General features: G+C 32.0%; 2 protein-coding genes across 2 annotated transcripts; one reads left to right on the top strand and one right to left on the bottom strand.

Moving 5' to 3' along the window:
• The first annotated feature begins 3,637 nt into the window (after positions 1-3,637).
• On the top strand, positions 3,638-4,399 carry LOC111377239 (uncharacterized protein At2g29880-like). Its single transcript, XM_023000298.1, has 2 exons — positions 3,638-4,012; positions 4,121-4,399. The coding sequence occupies exons 1-2, from the start codon at positions 3,638-3,640 to the stop codon at positions 4,397-4,399; spliced, it is 654 nt and encodes a 217-aa protein (XP_022856066.1).
• Positions 4,400-7,046: 2,647 nt separating this feature from the next.
• On the bottom strand, positions 7,047-7,674 carry LOC111377238 (probable WRKY transcription factor 60). The gene is made up of 2 exons (XM_023000297.1): positions 7,504-7,674; positions 7,047-7,301 (listed from the first exon to the last, which is right to left on the bottom strand). The coding sequence occupies exons 1-2, from the start codon at positions 7,672-7,674 to the stop codon at positions 7,047-7,049; spliced, it is 426 nt and encodes a 141-aa protein (XP_022856065.1).
• Between the last annotated feature and the right edge of the window lie 6,973 nt (positions 7,675-14,647).

Below are 14,647 nucleotides of genomic sequence, written 5' to 3'. Positions count from 1 at the left end.
TTTCCTCTCAATCGACTATTTTTTTTAAAAAAAAATAATCTAATAAAATTTCCAATAAAATTTTTGACGTCATTTAGAAAATTTCCTAATAAATTTAAAATTTTTAAATGATGTCTCTTTTAGCATTAATATCAATTTTTTTACATTAATGTAAAATGTCATCTCTCGATCATTTAGAAAATTATTAAAAATTTACTTACATAAAAAAAAAAAATACTAGGAAGCATGTATATATATATAATTTTTTTGGATGTAAAAATAATCAAGATGACAAAGTAGTATAACACTTTATAACCCATATGAAGTAATAAAAATTTAATTATGATTTTTTATGTCCAAATTTTTTATTTTTTTGACGTCATACCACATATAAAATTTCTTAATAAAATGATGTAAATTATATTGAGAAATTTTTGTAGAAAAATAATAAACATTAATAAAATAATTAATTTTTTGTTAAAAGACAAATTCTTTTTAACACATGTTTAACGTACATTTAACTATTTTTTATATTCATTTAAATCATTCAATATGTCTGTTATATAGTTCTCAAAATGAATTTCAAGAAGATATAGAAGATTCATGGATTCAACTAGCTTACAATCGTTGAAGGATTTTTAAAGTTAATTTGTTATCGAAATATTAGTTTGGAACGACCTATTTTTGCATGCTATAACAATTGACCATTTCATGCACAATTAACGACGTAAGATACTAGGCCGTGAGTACTTTAAAATAACATTAAAAATGTAATATTTTGACTTTGTTTGATATCCTGTATGAGCTCGAAAATTAAGACAAAAACATGAGTTATTTAATGAATTTTTGTAATACTTTTCTCCAAGCCAACAGTCTCTCCCCTACCTTTCACCAACACGTCACCTTCCTTTTAAATTCTGTAAAGATTCTGTGAATTTTCTTTTGTAAGTCTAGCATTGATTTTCAATCCATAATATGTAACCCATAAAAGATTAGGACAATGCTGGACATACCGATTTTTTTTACCTATTCTCTTACCTAGTACTTACAACAGAGGTGGATACCAAGGGCCGTTATTTTTAAATACACGCTAGGCCTGCCATACACTGTGAAAGGGGGACACCATTTGGTTATCCCCCTATGTACATATATATTTATCCAAAAGACTAAGGAGTGTATTCAATTGGGACTTTTAAAGACTTTGGGAGATTTAAAAAGTTTCGGTGTATTTAATTGAGACTTTTAAAGACTCTCTAAAAGTCTGGGTGTATTCAATAGAGACTTTTAAATACTTTTAAAAAGTCTCTATAAGTTTCAAGGTATTCAATTAAATCTTTATAAGAGTCTCTACAAGTTTCGGGGTATTCAATTAAGAAAGACTTTTGGGGAATTAATATTTTCGTAGACTTCCAGAGACTTATGGCAGAAACCGTCCATAGAACTCTCACAACAAAAATCTCTCATCCATCAAGAGATTTCTCACAAGCCGACCGATAGGGTTTCTCCTCCATCTTCTTCAATCAGGTAATCATGCTTTGCACCTCTCTATCTCTCCCTCTATGATTACGTTAGCAAATTAGATAAGTAGTAAATATATATACTGTCTATCTAGCGAGTGGAATTTTGGGAATTGAAAAGAGTCCTTTTGTTCCTCCAAGTTACTAGGATTCAGAGGCACCAAAAATCCAACCTTGAAACGAAAGAACGAAATATAATCAATCAAAAGTAATGGGAATCCATAAATAAATAAAACAGAGGCGTTTGTACCTGAGGGGCAGTGATCATTGTGAGTCGAAAAAGTGAGGATGATGAGTGAATATGAGAGAGTGGATTGGGGCCCAGGGGAAATTACTTGTGAATTTAGGTCGGAAAAATAATGAGACGAGGAACGGGAAGTGATGTATCGGAGAGTTGCAAATACGGCGCCGGCAGGTTTTCGTTTATATGAACACGAAAAACATAGCATATGTTTAGCTGATGTTATCAATTTGCGAACCACAAAACATTATGGCCTCCTTTTGATATTAATTATTTTCAAAAAATTATTTTACAAATAAATCCAAAAAAATTTCGTTACATTCGCTCTCCTAAAACATTATTCAAAAAGCTTTTTTCAAGAAAAAGAAAAATCATTGAACAAGGACACAAGGTTTGGATAATACGTTAGCAAATTAGATAAGTAGTAAATATATATATTGTCTATCATACCTCTCTCGAATGAAAAATCTTGCTGAAATGGTTTTTTGCTAATTCCCATTAAACGTTGTCAGTATTGGATGAATTGCTACCTTGTGTTTGCGGGTTGATCATGAAATTTCATTATTCATCCCCGTAACCTAGATGTGCTGGCTCTCTACTCTGCAACCCCTTTTTGTATGCCCTAACTTGACCCGTAGCTGAAGAAGCTTTGGATAATTTATATATGTTTGGTTTATGGATAAACCCATCTCCAAATTTGCAAACTCGAAGAAAGCAATTTTGGAGAGTTTCTGATTTCTGAACATACCCACAGAAAATCACTGGTATGATCTGTGTGGGTAACTTTGTGTTTGGTTATATGTTTGTGAATGTGTAGTCTCATAGGTAAATATTCATTTTGCTGAATTTTTCGTTGATGTTAGTCTCGTAGGTAAATTTAACGTTCCTGGGGAATCACCTTCCTGAGTGTCGTTCCATTTGTTGCAACATTGAGGATATCTCTCAATCTGGCAGCAGCTGCTAGTGGTTGAAGATTGATATGAGCCTGTCCCATCTTGTCGTCGGCCTTGAATTGGTCTTTATCAAAAACTTCCTATAAAGTTACAGTAAATCAGTGTTTATTCCTTTTACAGTAAATCAGTGTTTATTCCTTGAAATCCTTGCGTACTTTTATTGGAAGTGACTGTCAAAAAAACTTTTGAAAATAAAATTCTCTTTGCACAGCGACAAACACTAATCAGGGCGACAAATCATTCGCAAAACAAAAAGTTAAACACATGCAAAATGATGAAAAATATCTAACACTTTTCACTGGGAAAAACACAAGTTCATCGTATTTTCACTTGCTAGAACTTTAAGGTTCCATCAGTCTCCCACTAGCCATGGGTCTTTCATAGTTTGCATAAAGAACCATTTTTTCTCTATTGAGGTTCTCTTGTGCAATCAACTAGCTTGGAGAACTGCCAAATTCCGCAATTTGACTGGTCCAATTCAATAATTTAGAGTAAATTTATCGAGGAAGACTAGGATATTTAAATGGACTATAAACATTGTTGAGTTTGCCAAGTTTGATGAGAATGGATAGATAATTAAAGTCATGCAAAAGAAAGAGAGAATGTCTTAGTGAACTATGAAATCTCGTCACTTTATCTAACTTTATTAGAATACTTGGATTGTTTGAAATTTGTGCAACAAAAAAAATAGTAAATAAATGAAAAAGAATTTGGAAAAACTTTTAAAGAAAGAAGGATATATTTGTCAAAAAAATAAAAAATAAATATTAGAAACTTAAAAGTAGTGACTCAAATCATTTGCTCAATCTTAAGTGTGTCATATGGAGGAAACTTCATAAATATTGATATGTCCATTTTTGGAACTCAAGTAGCTATGTTTGCTTGACCTTTTGTTGCTCATGTTGTATATCATTTTGTATTTTCCTAAATATTTATTCTCTAATTATATGACAGTAGTTCTAATGGAAGATTCAACACAAGGAAATGACAAGGTTCAGGGAAAAGGTACCGAAAAATATGAGAAATGGACGTCGGAAGAAAGCAATGAGCTTTTAAAACTCATGGTTGATGTTGCCGCACGTGGTTGGCGTGATAGTAATGGTCTGTTGAGCAAGATAACTGTAGAAAAACATAGACTTCCTCATCTTAACCAAAAACTTGGGGTTGAAAAGACTTATGCCCAATATAAAAGTCGTGTGAAATGGTTTAAAAAGCACTACAACAAGTATTCTAAGCTTATGTGTCATAACTCTGGGTTCGGATGGGATCATGTGACGAAGAAATTCACTGCTAGTGATGAAGTATGGGACGATTACTTTATGGTGAGCTTCTTTTATTACTTGATTTAGAAACATATGAAATTTGAGTTATTGGTTAGTGAAGTGTATGATTCATATATTAGCACTCATACATATTTTTTTCTTTAATAGTCACATCCCAAAGATAAAAGTTATCGCACAAACACTTTTCCAGACTATGAGGATTTGAGAATTGCAGTTGGAAGTGGGACAGCTGTTGGGACACACTCAATTGCATTAGGGGATGATACTGATGCAAGAACTTTTTATACTGAAGAAAGAAGAGTTATTGACAGTTTAATAGATGACTTCATGCATGATCCTGATACTGAAACATTTATAGTAAGCAATAAGCAAGATTTTATAAGTTCGGAGGTTTCCTCACCAATTCGAAAACGAAGTAGAACATAATTTGAAGCAAAATCTAGTTCGTTTGAGCCCAAAAGCACTCAATCAGATATTATAGACAAACTTGCTAGTACAGTTGGCAAGATTACTCAAGCAATTGAATCAATTGACACCAGAGAGCCTAATTGTTGGAACATTATCAAGGAGATTCCAAACTTGGATGATGATGATCGTTTTAAGGTCCTTGATTTGCTTAATACAAAAGCAAAAAAGTCTGAGTTCTTGAGCATGACGCCCGAAGAACGTTCTAAATGGATAACATTTAAATTAAATTGAGGCTTTGTTTTTTTGGATACGATTGGTAGTAACTTTTGAAGTTTTTGAATTGTTTTTTGTTTGATTTATTGGTTGTATTGTTTTGATATTTTATTACTTTGATGACAATTGATTTATTTTATGTCACATTATCGTTATCTTTGTCTGTGTATTAAATTTTTGTTCCTTCTATGTTTAGGTACTTCCATATATATAATGTCTAATGTTAACATACATGAAGATCATGAAGAAGAAGTGGATGAAAATGAAGAAGATGACTATATGGAAGCATTATATGAAACCAGGCGGTATTTATGGATGGCAATTCAAGCAATTCTCTACGTAATAAATGATCTTGTAAATAATATGCATTGTGCACATATTACACGTTCACTAACTAGGCAACCAAAAACTAGATATGGATATGACTATATACATAAAATATTAAAGGAGGATCCAGAAAACTTTCGATAAGTTTATAGAATGTATTCGGATATATTTCTAAAACTAAGCAATATCATTAGAGAAAAACACCCTTACAGGATACTAGGTATATTTGTGTTGAAGAGATGCTTGCAACGTTCCTACTTATTGTTGGTCAAAATAGTAGATATTGCTTGATTCGTCAAAAATTTGGTCGATCACATTTCACTACTAGTCGAAGTTTCAACAAGATTTTACAGACATTAAACAAATTTGCGGTAGATATGATGGTCAAACCGGGATTCGTTGTGCCAGAAAAAATAAGGGAAAGTACAAGATCTTATCCTTATTTTAAAGTAAGTGATGAAAGAAGACTTATTATAATTTCTGTTTTATGTTTTCATTAGTGTTCTTGTGAATTTTTTGTACTGTTTTATTATTTTTAGGATTGTATTGGAGCTATTGATGGTACCCATATTCCAGCAATAGTAACTGGACGTGATACAAGCAGTTACAGAAATCGTCATGGAACAATTTCTCAGAATGTTTTGGCCGCTTGTAACTTTGATTTGGAATTTATATACGTGATTAGTGGGTGGGAGGGATCAGCACATGATTCTAAAGTGTTGAGTGATGCTTTAACAAGGAGAAATGGACTTAAAGTGCCACAAAGTACGACTTTATTATTTCATTTTTTCTTTTACCTTATTGTTTCGTAATTACTTGTTAACTTTACAAGTATTTTATCATTCAGGTAAATATTTTTTGGGCGACTGTGGATTTCCAAATCGACGTCAGTTTTTAACTCCTTTTCGAGGTGTCCGTTATCATCTTCAAGATTTTGCTGGTCAAAGTCGTGACCCTGAAAATACAAAAGAGTTGTTTAATCTTCCTCATGCTTCCTTGAGGAACGTAGTTGAGAGGATATTTGGTATATTTAAATCAAGATTCACAATTTTCAAAACAGCTCCTCCATTTCCATATCGTACACAAGCCGAATTTGTATTAGCTTGTGCAGGATTACACAATTTTCTTCGGAAAGAATGTCGATCCGATGAATTTCCAATCGAACCCGATAATGAAGATTCTTCATCTTTTTCGCTTAATGAGGGGGAAGACTTTGGACCATTTTTTGAGAGTCAAGAACAAGAAAGAGAGAATGCTAATGCATGGAGGGCTTCTCTAGCAGCGAACATGTGGAATGATGTTGGAAATGTTTGATATATATATTTTTTGTTGATCATTACTAAAATACCTTTTTTTTAGTATTTTTATTATTTGTTAATTTACTTGATATAAGACGAAAAGGCACTTTATGTTTGGCAAAATATTTGTTTTTTTTTTTTGGAAAAAAATTGACATGAAAAATACGATTTATTACTTTACATTTTCAATTATGTGAGTCGTGGACGATTTGAATATATAAGAAATTAAATATATTACATTATATATGTTTAATATATTCTTTTAAAAATATAAAAAGTCTTCAAAAGTTTTTAAAAGTCTCTAGTAAAAGTCTCCACAAATCCAGAGAAAACTTTTATTAATTCCTACCAAATCCATAGAAGTCACTTCAAATTCCACAAAGTCCACAAAAGTCACCCACTTTAAAAAGTCTCCAAAAGTCTTTAAAAATCTTAATTGAATACAATAAATAGGAGAGAGGGAGCGGGGGGGAGAGGAGGGGGGTAGTATGTACGCTAAAAATATAGATATATATAAACAATAAATACGTATTCTTTTAGGACCCACAATCATAGAACGAGCCATAATTATCGCTAATTTATTTATTTATGTTCATCCACAACAAGCATAACAAAAACAGAAAACAATCTGGATTCCCAAACAATATCCACAACTCCATTGCTTCCAAAATCGCAGATTCAACAATTTTTGGCTATACTTTACATTCCCCAGATCAACTCAGATGCAAGTAAAGATTGCAATCCTTGAATTTTTATTTTCTTTTTAATCAATTTTCTTCTTTTTCATGATCTAAAATTCTCTCTATTACAGCTGCTGCTAGTGCTGCTGTGAAACTGGGATTTCTTGTTATAGTGGAAGCCATTTGTTCAACCATTGATTTAGAGATAGAGCTGGAGGAAGTAATTTCAGTTGCAGCCGTTGATAGTTCTATTGAAACTTCATCTTCAGAAGGACTCTTGTGGTTGTGTCTGCCTTCATAAGTGGCTACTAGAAGAGATGGATCACTAACACTTCTTTGCACCTGCAAGTACAAATGTTGGAATTTGGTTAATTAATGTTAATAAAGTTGATTTTGTATCAACTATGGTCATATATTTGAATAGGTTTCGATAGTCAAATCACTCAAGTGAATAGATTAACTTATTCTACTAGTTGAGTAGATGATAATAATATATTTGACATCTCAAAATTAATTCTGAAATAATGAGAAATTGTTGTCCGACTATAGGAGGAAGAAACAAAATTTTGGTTGTATAAGACCGCTTCTCAAGGGGGCCAACAGCGGCCAACGTGTGGCGGGTCCCTGTTTTGAGCACTTGAGCATCTAATCGGACAGCTAGCAAGCAGCCTGAAGGGCTGCATCCCTTTATGAAATATGCTGAATTTTGAGACATGTCTCTCTAGTCACAAATCATATTCCATATTATATTCATTGATTGCATTTATATAAAAACACTCCATCAAAGTTGTTTTTCTTGCATCAAAAAGTCAAAATAGTAGAGAGAAAATTATGTTTCTAGTTCATTGTTTCCTTGAAGTTTGAAGTGTTTCTACAACAAGGAAGAACTGTTGTATTTTGGGAGATGATTGCCAAGACTCCGTAAGCATTGTTGCGGGACAAATTTGTCTTAAAGAGTGTTAAATACTTGTCTCAATTTTGTATTCTTCATTTTTCCACAACTTCTGTTTTCATTCGAAGTAAGTTTTACTTTTATTTATTTATTTATTTAATTTTTTGCTTTAGTTTCAATTATAATTTGCGCGCACGTGTGCGCACACACACACACAATATCCTAATAAGTTTAAGATGATTTTTTTTTTGTCATTTTGCTTGTTATATTTTGATTCTTTTCATCCTTGGAATAAGCAAAACATTGTTTCTTTCTTCGATTAATCGTGTTGAACTTCTATTTTCTTACTAAAAATGAATACCTTGGGACTAATTTGAGCCAAACTGCAAATGGTATTCCTTTAAATGATGAAGAACAAAGCACAGTAAGAGGGCTAGCACATCAACTTCTTATGATCCTGATTTTCTAACTTATATGGTAGAAAACGATCCTAAGACATTTAGTAAAACAATGTCTACTCTAGAAGCACTGTATTGAAAATAGGCTATCAATAATGAGAAATAATCTATGATGCAAAATCATACTTGCGAGTTGGTTGATCTAACATCTGGAAATAAGCATTTAGGGTATAATTGAATTTTCAAGAAAAATTGAAATTGGATGGATCTACTGATAAATATAAGGCTAGGTTGGTTGTAAAAGGCCATAGGCGAAAAGAATGATTTGACTTCTTCGATACCAACTCACTTGTGGCTAGAATCACTTTGATAAGGTATTAATTGAAATTGTTGCATTGCATAACCTTGAGATTCATCAAATAGACGTAAAAATGGCATTTTTGAATGGTAAGTTAGAAGAAGAAATATATGGAGCAATCTAAAAGATTTATTACTCCTAACCAAGATAGGAATGTTTGCAAACTCGTTAAGTTTCTATATGGATTGAAGTAAGCTTCAAAGCAATGACCCCAAAAGTTTGACAAAACAATGTTATCAAATGATTTTAAAATTAACAAGTGTGACAAATGTATATACATAAAACACACACACAAAGCCCATGTAATACTATGTATGTATGTTGATGGTATGTTAATTATGGGCAATAGTCATTATATCATCATAAACACTAAGAAGATGTTAACGAAATATTTCGATATGAAGGAGATGAGTATGACAAATGTAGTATTAAGGATTAAAATGTCTATGACATTTGATGAAATTGTTTTTCTTAATCTCATTATATTGAAAGTGTACTTAAGAAATTTAATAGATTCACGAGTAATCCAAGCAATAATCATTTGAAGGAATTGAGTAGTGTTCTTGGATTTCTAAGATACACCTTAAACTTTAGATTATACTTCACAAAATATTCTACTGTATTAGAAAGATATTGTAAGGTTAATTGGATATTCGATATAAAGGATTTCAAGTCTACTAGTGGTTATATTTTTACTATTGGTGGCGATGCTGTGTCTTGGAAGTCCACAAAACAAACTTGTATAGCTCAATAATGACTTGGTAATTTTTTGGAGGACATTTCATGTTGGTCTAAGTCGATGCATACAATAGGTATATATTGTGATAGTCAATCAATTATTGGAAGGACACTAAATTGTATGTATTATGCTAAGTCTAGACATAAAATACCATTACTCAGTTGATTTTAAATGATATTATTTCCATTGATTATGTGAAATCAAATGATAATATCATAGATCCGCTTACAAAAGGCTTATCAAGAGATCAAAAATATTGCCTATCAAAGGGAATGTGATTAAAGGCTACTACATACGAGTCCTTGTAATGGTAATCCAACATTGTTGACTAGAGATCTTGATTCAATATGGCAACTAAATTATGAAGATTCCTTGAAACACTTAGGAAATAATTCCTACTCATTCCTATGATAATTAATGTGCTTTGTGCAAAGTATTAAAATGTTAAGTTACGCTTTTAATGATGCCTATAACTTAATTAGGTCAAGTCGAGTATGATAGAATTTCTCAATATGAGGTCACATATGTAAGTGTGAAGTGGGACAGCTTCTATTAGAATTTTTCAAGCCAAAATTTTCGAAAATATTTATGAAACCCAAGTGTTGTTCATAGCTAAAATGAACATAATCATAAAAATTGAAACTATTGGGATTTTATTAATTTTTCATGTGGGCCAACATATGTAACTAATTGTGTATAAAAGCTATTTTAAAGTTATGCCCAAAATTAAAGTGATCTAATAAAGAATTAAGTAATTGGGCCTAGGGCATCTAAATAGAGTTTGAGTCACATTATGTGTGTAGAGATTAGATTCCTTTCGAATTGTATTTCACGATGAACGAAATATATATGGAAACTATATATAATGTTATTGTCTCCAATTCAAATGCAATTTCTTATTCTTTTAACATCTCATTAACACAAGAATTATAGAGAAAGCATATTGAAGAGGACGATCCATAAAACCCACAATCAAGAACATGCAATCTATATTCAAGAGTCTAGAAGAAGAATTCAAGAATCCATAACTAAGATTCAAGATTAAAGATTCGAAAGCGAACATTTAAATATTATAATTCAATATTCATCAATCAAGATACAAATTAATGGATTAAGGTATATTCCGCATTAATTATTTTTCTTGGCGATTTGACATAGGGATCTTGGCAATTATGTAAAGTTTGTAAAGTTTAAATTTCATAAATATTCAATAAGTGGTATCAGAGCCATGTTATACCATTGAGATTAAAGGAAGAATTTTGTGGTTGAAATTCATATATTGAGTTTTGGAATATTTTAATTTGGAATATGAATTTTAGCCATAAATTTTGAAATTCAGAATTATTAAAGAAATGATTTTAGGGTTGAAATTCATATATTGAGTTTTGGAATATTTTAATTTGGAATATGAATTTTAGCCATAAATTTTGAAATTCAGAATTATTAAAGAAAGGATTTTAGGGTTGAAATTCATAATTAGGTTTTGTATAAAAATTTAAAAAAATTTCGGATGTGAATTTCAAACCCTAGATATCAAATATTAGATTTAAGGCAATTTTTTCAACATTAAAACAATGACGCAGCACTGCGGCACCTAAACACGACGTTCCAATGCTGCATTCGAACCATGGGCACTGCGGCATGGTGCCTAGATTTCTAGGCCCGCCCAATTTCTACTATGCTCATGTGCGCCCAAATTTTCAGGAGCATGCAGCGCCCAGATTTTGGACTTGCTGTGCTCGTTTTTGCTGCAATTATATATATATATATATATATATATATATATATATATATATTTGCTTTAAATTTAAAATAAAGTAAAAATAAAATAAAATAAAAGGTTATAGATTCAACAATTAAAATTAAAATTGTTGTATTAAATTTTTTTTTACGATAACTTATTTTTTAAAATAAATTAATTGAAGCAACATGTTACCAAAGTAACATCTCTTGTCTAGATTAATTTATTTGGAATATTGGGAATGTTGTGTGTACGTAATTCATGCGGATATTCACCGGCTCAAAGGCAGGTCAATATTTGGCAGAATTATTTATATACATGTAGTAATAAATATGTGGCAATTGTAAAGTTTTTCATTAAGTGAATATTGAATCGGTGCAAAGATAGACTTGATGTTTGATCGAATTTATTGTCAATATTTGATTATTGCGCCAAGAGTACCACTTAAAAGTTAACATTTCTGTCCAAAGACTGAATATCAATATTGTGCTCGGTCTCTTGTGATACCATTATTTGAATTAATTAATTGTTTGATGCAGATTCTAATGTAAACACGTTTCTTTAGTTTTGTTCTCCATTCAGTTAACTCTTCTACTTCTACAATATCTGCCAACATCAATTGTATTCCTATACTAAATGGAACCAACTTAAGGACTGGAAAGATAACATTCAGATCGTTCTTAGCTGCATGGACTTAGACCCTGCGTTAAGGACTGAACGACCCGCTGCACTTACGGATAAAAGTTTCACTGATGAAAAAGGGACTTTGATAAGTGGAATCGTTTAAACCGCATTAGTCTTATGATCATGAAGCGTGGTATTCCAGAATTTTTTAGGGGCGCTGTGTCTAATAAGGTAACTACTGTAAAGGAATTTCTTGATGAAATTGAAAAACGCTTTGCAAAAACCGATAAGGGCGACACTAGTACGCTTCTGGCGAAATTAATTTCACTAAGGTATAAAGGTGAATGAAATATTAAGGAGTGCATCATGAAAATGTCTCATATTGCTTTAAAACTGAATGCTCTAAAGCTTGAACTGCTTGATGATTTGCTTATACATTTGGTTTTTATTTCTCTTTCTGCATAATACAATCAATTCAAGATTAGTTACAACTCCCAAAAGAAGAAGTAGATTCTAAATGAGCTCATTTCAAGCTATGTGCAAGAAGAAGAAAGACTAAAGCAAGAAAGGACTGAAAGCATTCGCTTGGCTAGTACCTATAAGGACAAGGTTAAGAAAAGAAAGAATAAAGAAGCTATACCTAGTCTAGCTCAAAAGAAACATCAAAAGTCTGAAATAAATGAATCATCTGGTTGCTACTTTTGTGGTATCCCGAGACACTTGAAAATGGATTGTGTACGTTTCTCACTTTGATTTGTTTTCAAGTTAATTTAGCTTCAATACCTACTTGGTGGATTGATTCCGGTGCCACTCATATAAGTGTGTCTATACAGGGTTGCCTGAACAGTCGAACACTAAATGATGTTGAAAGATTCATCTATGTAGGCGATGGTAAATCAATTGAAGTTGAGGCTATAGGCACTTTTAAATTATTATTATTAAAGATTGATTTTTATTTGGATTTGAAAGAGACTTTTGTAGGACCGTCTTTGAGACGGAATTTGGTTTCTATTTCTGTATTGGACAAATTCGGTTATTCTTGTTCATTCAAAATTAATAAATTTAGTCTTTTTCTTTATTCAAATCTTGTAGGTATCGGTTCTTTATCTGGATATGATAATCTATACTTGTTTAATTCGTTTGCCTCTTTTAATGAAATCTTGCGTGTGAATTTAGGGGATCTTAAATGTAAATTAACTAATGAAAATTCGGCTTCATTATGCCGCAAGCATTTAGGTCATATTTTTCGAAAGAGGATCGAAAAGCCTGTATCAGATGGAATTCTTGATCCCTTTTGATTTTTCAAACTTAAGTGTTTGGGTAAATTGTATTAATGGGAAACAGATAAACATAAAGAGATTAGGTGCCATTAGAACTTTGGATGTTTTAGAACTAATTCATACGGATATCTGTGGGCCATTCCATTCGACTTTCTGGAATGGTCAACAGTATTTTATTACTTTCATAGATGATTATTCTCTCTATGGCTACCTATAACTCATTCATTAGAAATCCTAATCACTAGACATGTTCAAGGCTTATAAAGCTGAAGCTAAAAACCAACTCGACAAAAGAATAAAACTCGTCAGATCTAACCGTAGTGGTGAGTACTATGGCAGATATGACGGATTACCAAAACAACGTTCATGGCCTTTTGTTAAATTTCTAGAGGAACGTAAAATCGCCCCGCAGTACACCATGCCAGGTTCCCCTAACATGAACGTTGTTGCTGAAAGACGAAACAGAACATATAAGGACATGGTAAGGAGTATGATTAGTCATTCTATCTTACCAGAATCTCTTTGGGGAGAAGCATTAAAGACTGCAGCTTATATTCTCAATAGAGTTCCAAACAAAGTAATTGTCAAAACTCCTTATAAACTTTGGACAGGCAAGACGCCTAGTTTGAAACATTTGCGCTTTTAGGGTTGTCCAGTTGAGACAAGGCCTTACAGGCTTAATGAAAAGAAATAGGATTTCAGAACTATCAGCTGTTATTTCATTGGATACTCTGAAGGGTTAAAGGGTTAAATAATTTTATGATCCCACTACAAAGTCAATTTTTTAAAAGAAAAATGTCCAATTATTTGAGGATGTAGAGTTTCCAGGGGAGATAAGGTTAGAGATTTATTCTTTGAAAAGGAATATATAAATATTCCTTTTACTGCAATTGACTCTGATTTGGACCGTGGACAAATTATTGCTCCAGAACTTGTTCAAGAAGCAATTCCAGATCAAGACAATATTTCAAATGTCCTTATAAATAATCAAGAAATTGTTTCAGAAAAACAAACTCAAGAACAAATGTCATTAAAGAGATCTACTAGAGAATGAGAAATGCAATTCTGGATGATTTTATAGTATTTCTCCAAGAATATGATGATGTCATTGGGTTGTTGGAAGAAGTTCCAATCAACTTTCACCAAGCAATGCAAATTGATAATTCTCAAAAGTCGATTGATGCCATGAATGAAGAAATAAAGTCCATGAAAGATAATGACATTTAGAAACTTGTACTATAGTCCGAAGGTACGAAACCTATTGGTTGCACATAGATATTTAAAATCAAGAGGGATTTGAAGGGTAGTGTGGAAAGATATAAGGCTTGTCTTATTGCAAAGGACTTTACTCGAAAGGAAGGCATCAATTAAAAAAGACTTTCTCCAGTTTCAATGAAAGACTCTTTCAGGATTATAATGATATTTGGGGCACATTTTGATCTTGAAATACATTATATGGATGTAAAGACGGCATTTTCCAATGGCGTGACATTGATGAGACAATATAGATGGTGCTATCAGAAAACTTTGTGTAAGCAGGCTTCCCGTTAATGGTATCACAAATTTCATCAAATAATCATCTCGTTTGGTTTTGAGATAAATGCAGTTGATGATTGTGTATATCACAAGTTCAGTGGGAGTAAATACATCTTCCTG

The sequence above is a fragment of the Olea europaea genome, unplaced genomic scaffold (assembly GCF_002742605.1).
Source record: "Olea europaea var. sylvestris unplaced genomic scaffold, O_europaea_v1 scaffold1630, whole genome shotgun sequence".
NCBI lineage: Eukaryota > Viridiplantae > Streptophyta > Magnoliopsida > Lamiales > Oleaceae > Olea > Olea europaea.
Note: the sequence above shows the minus strand (reverse complement) of the source record. Positions and strands in the feature narration are given on the sequence as shown.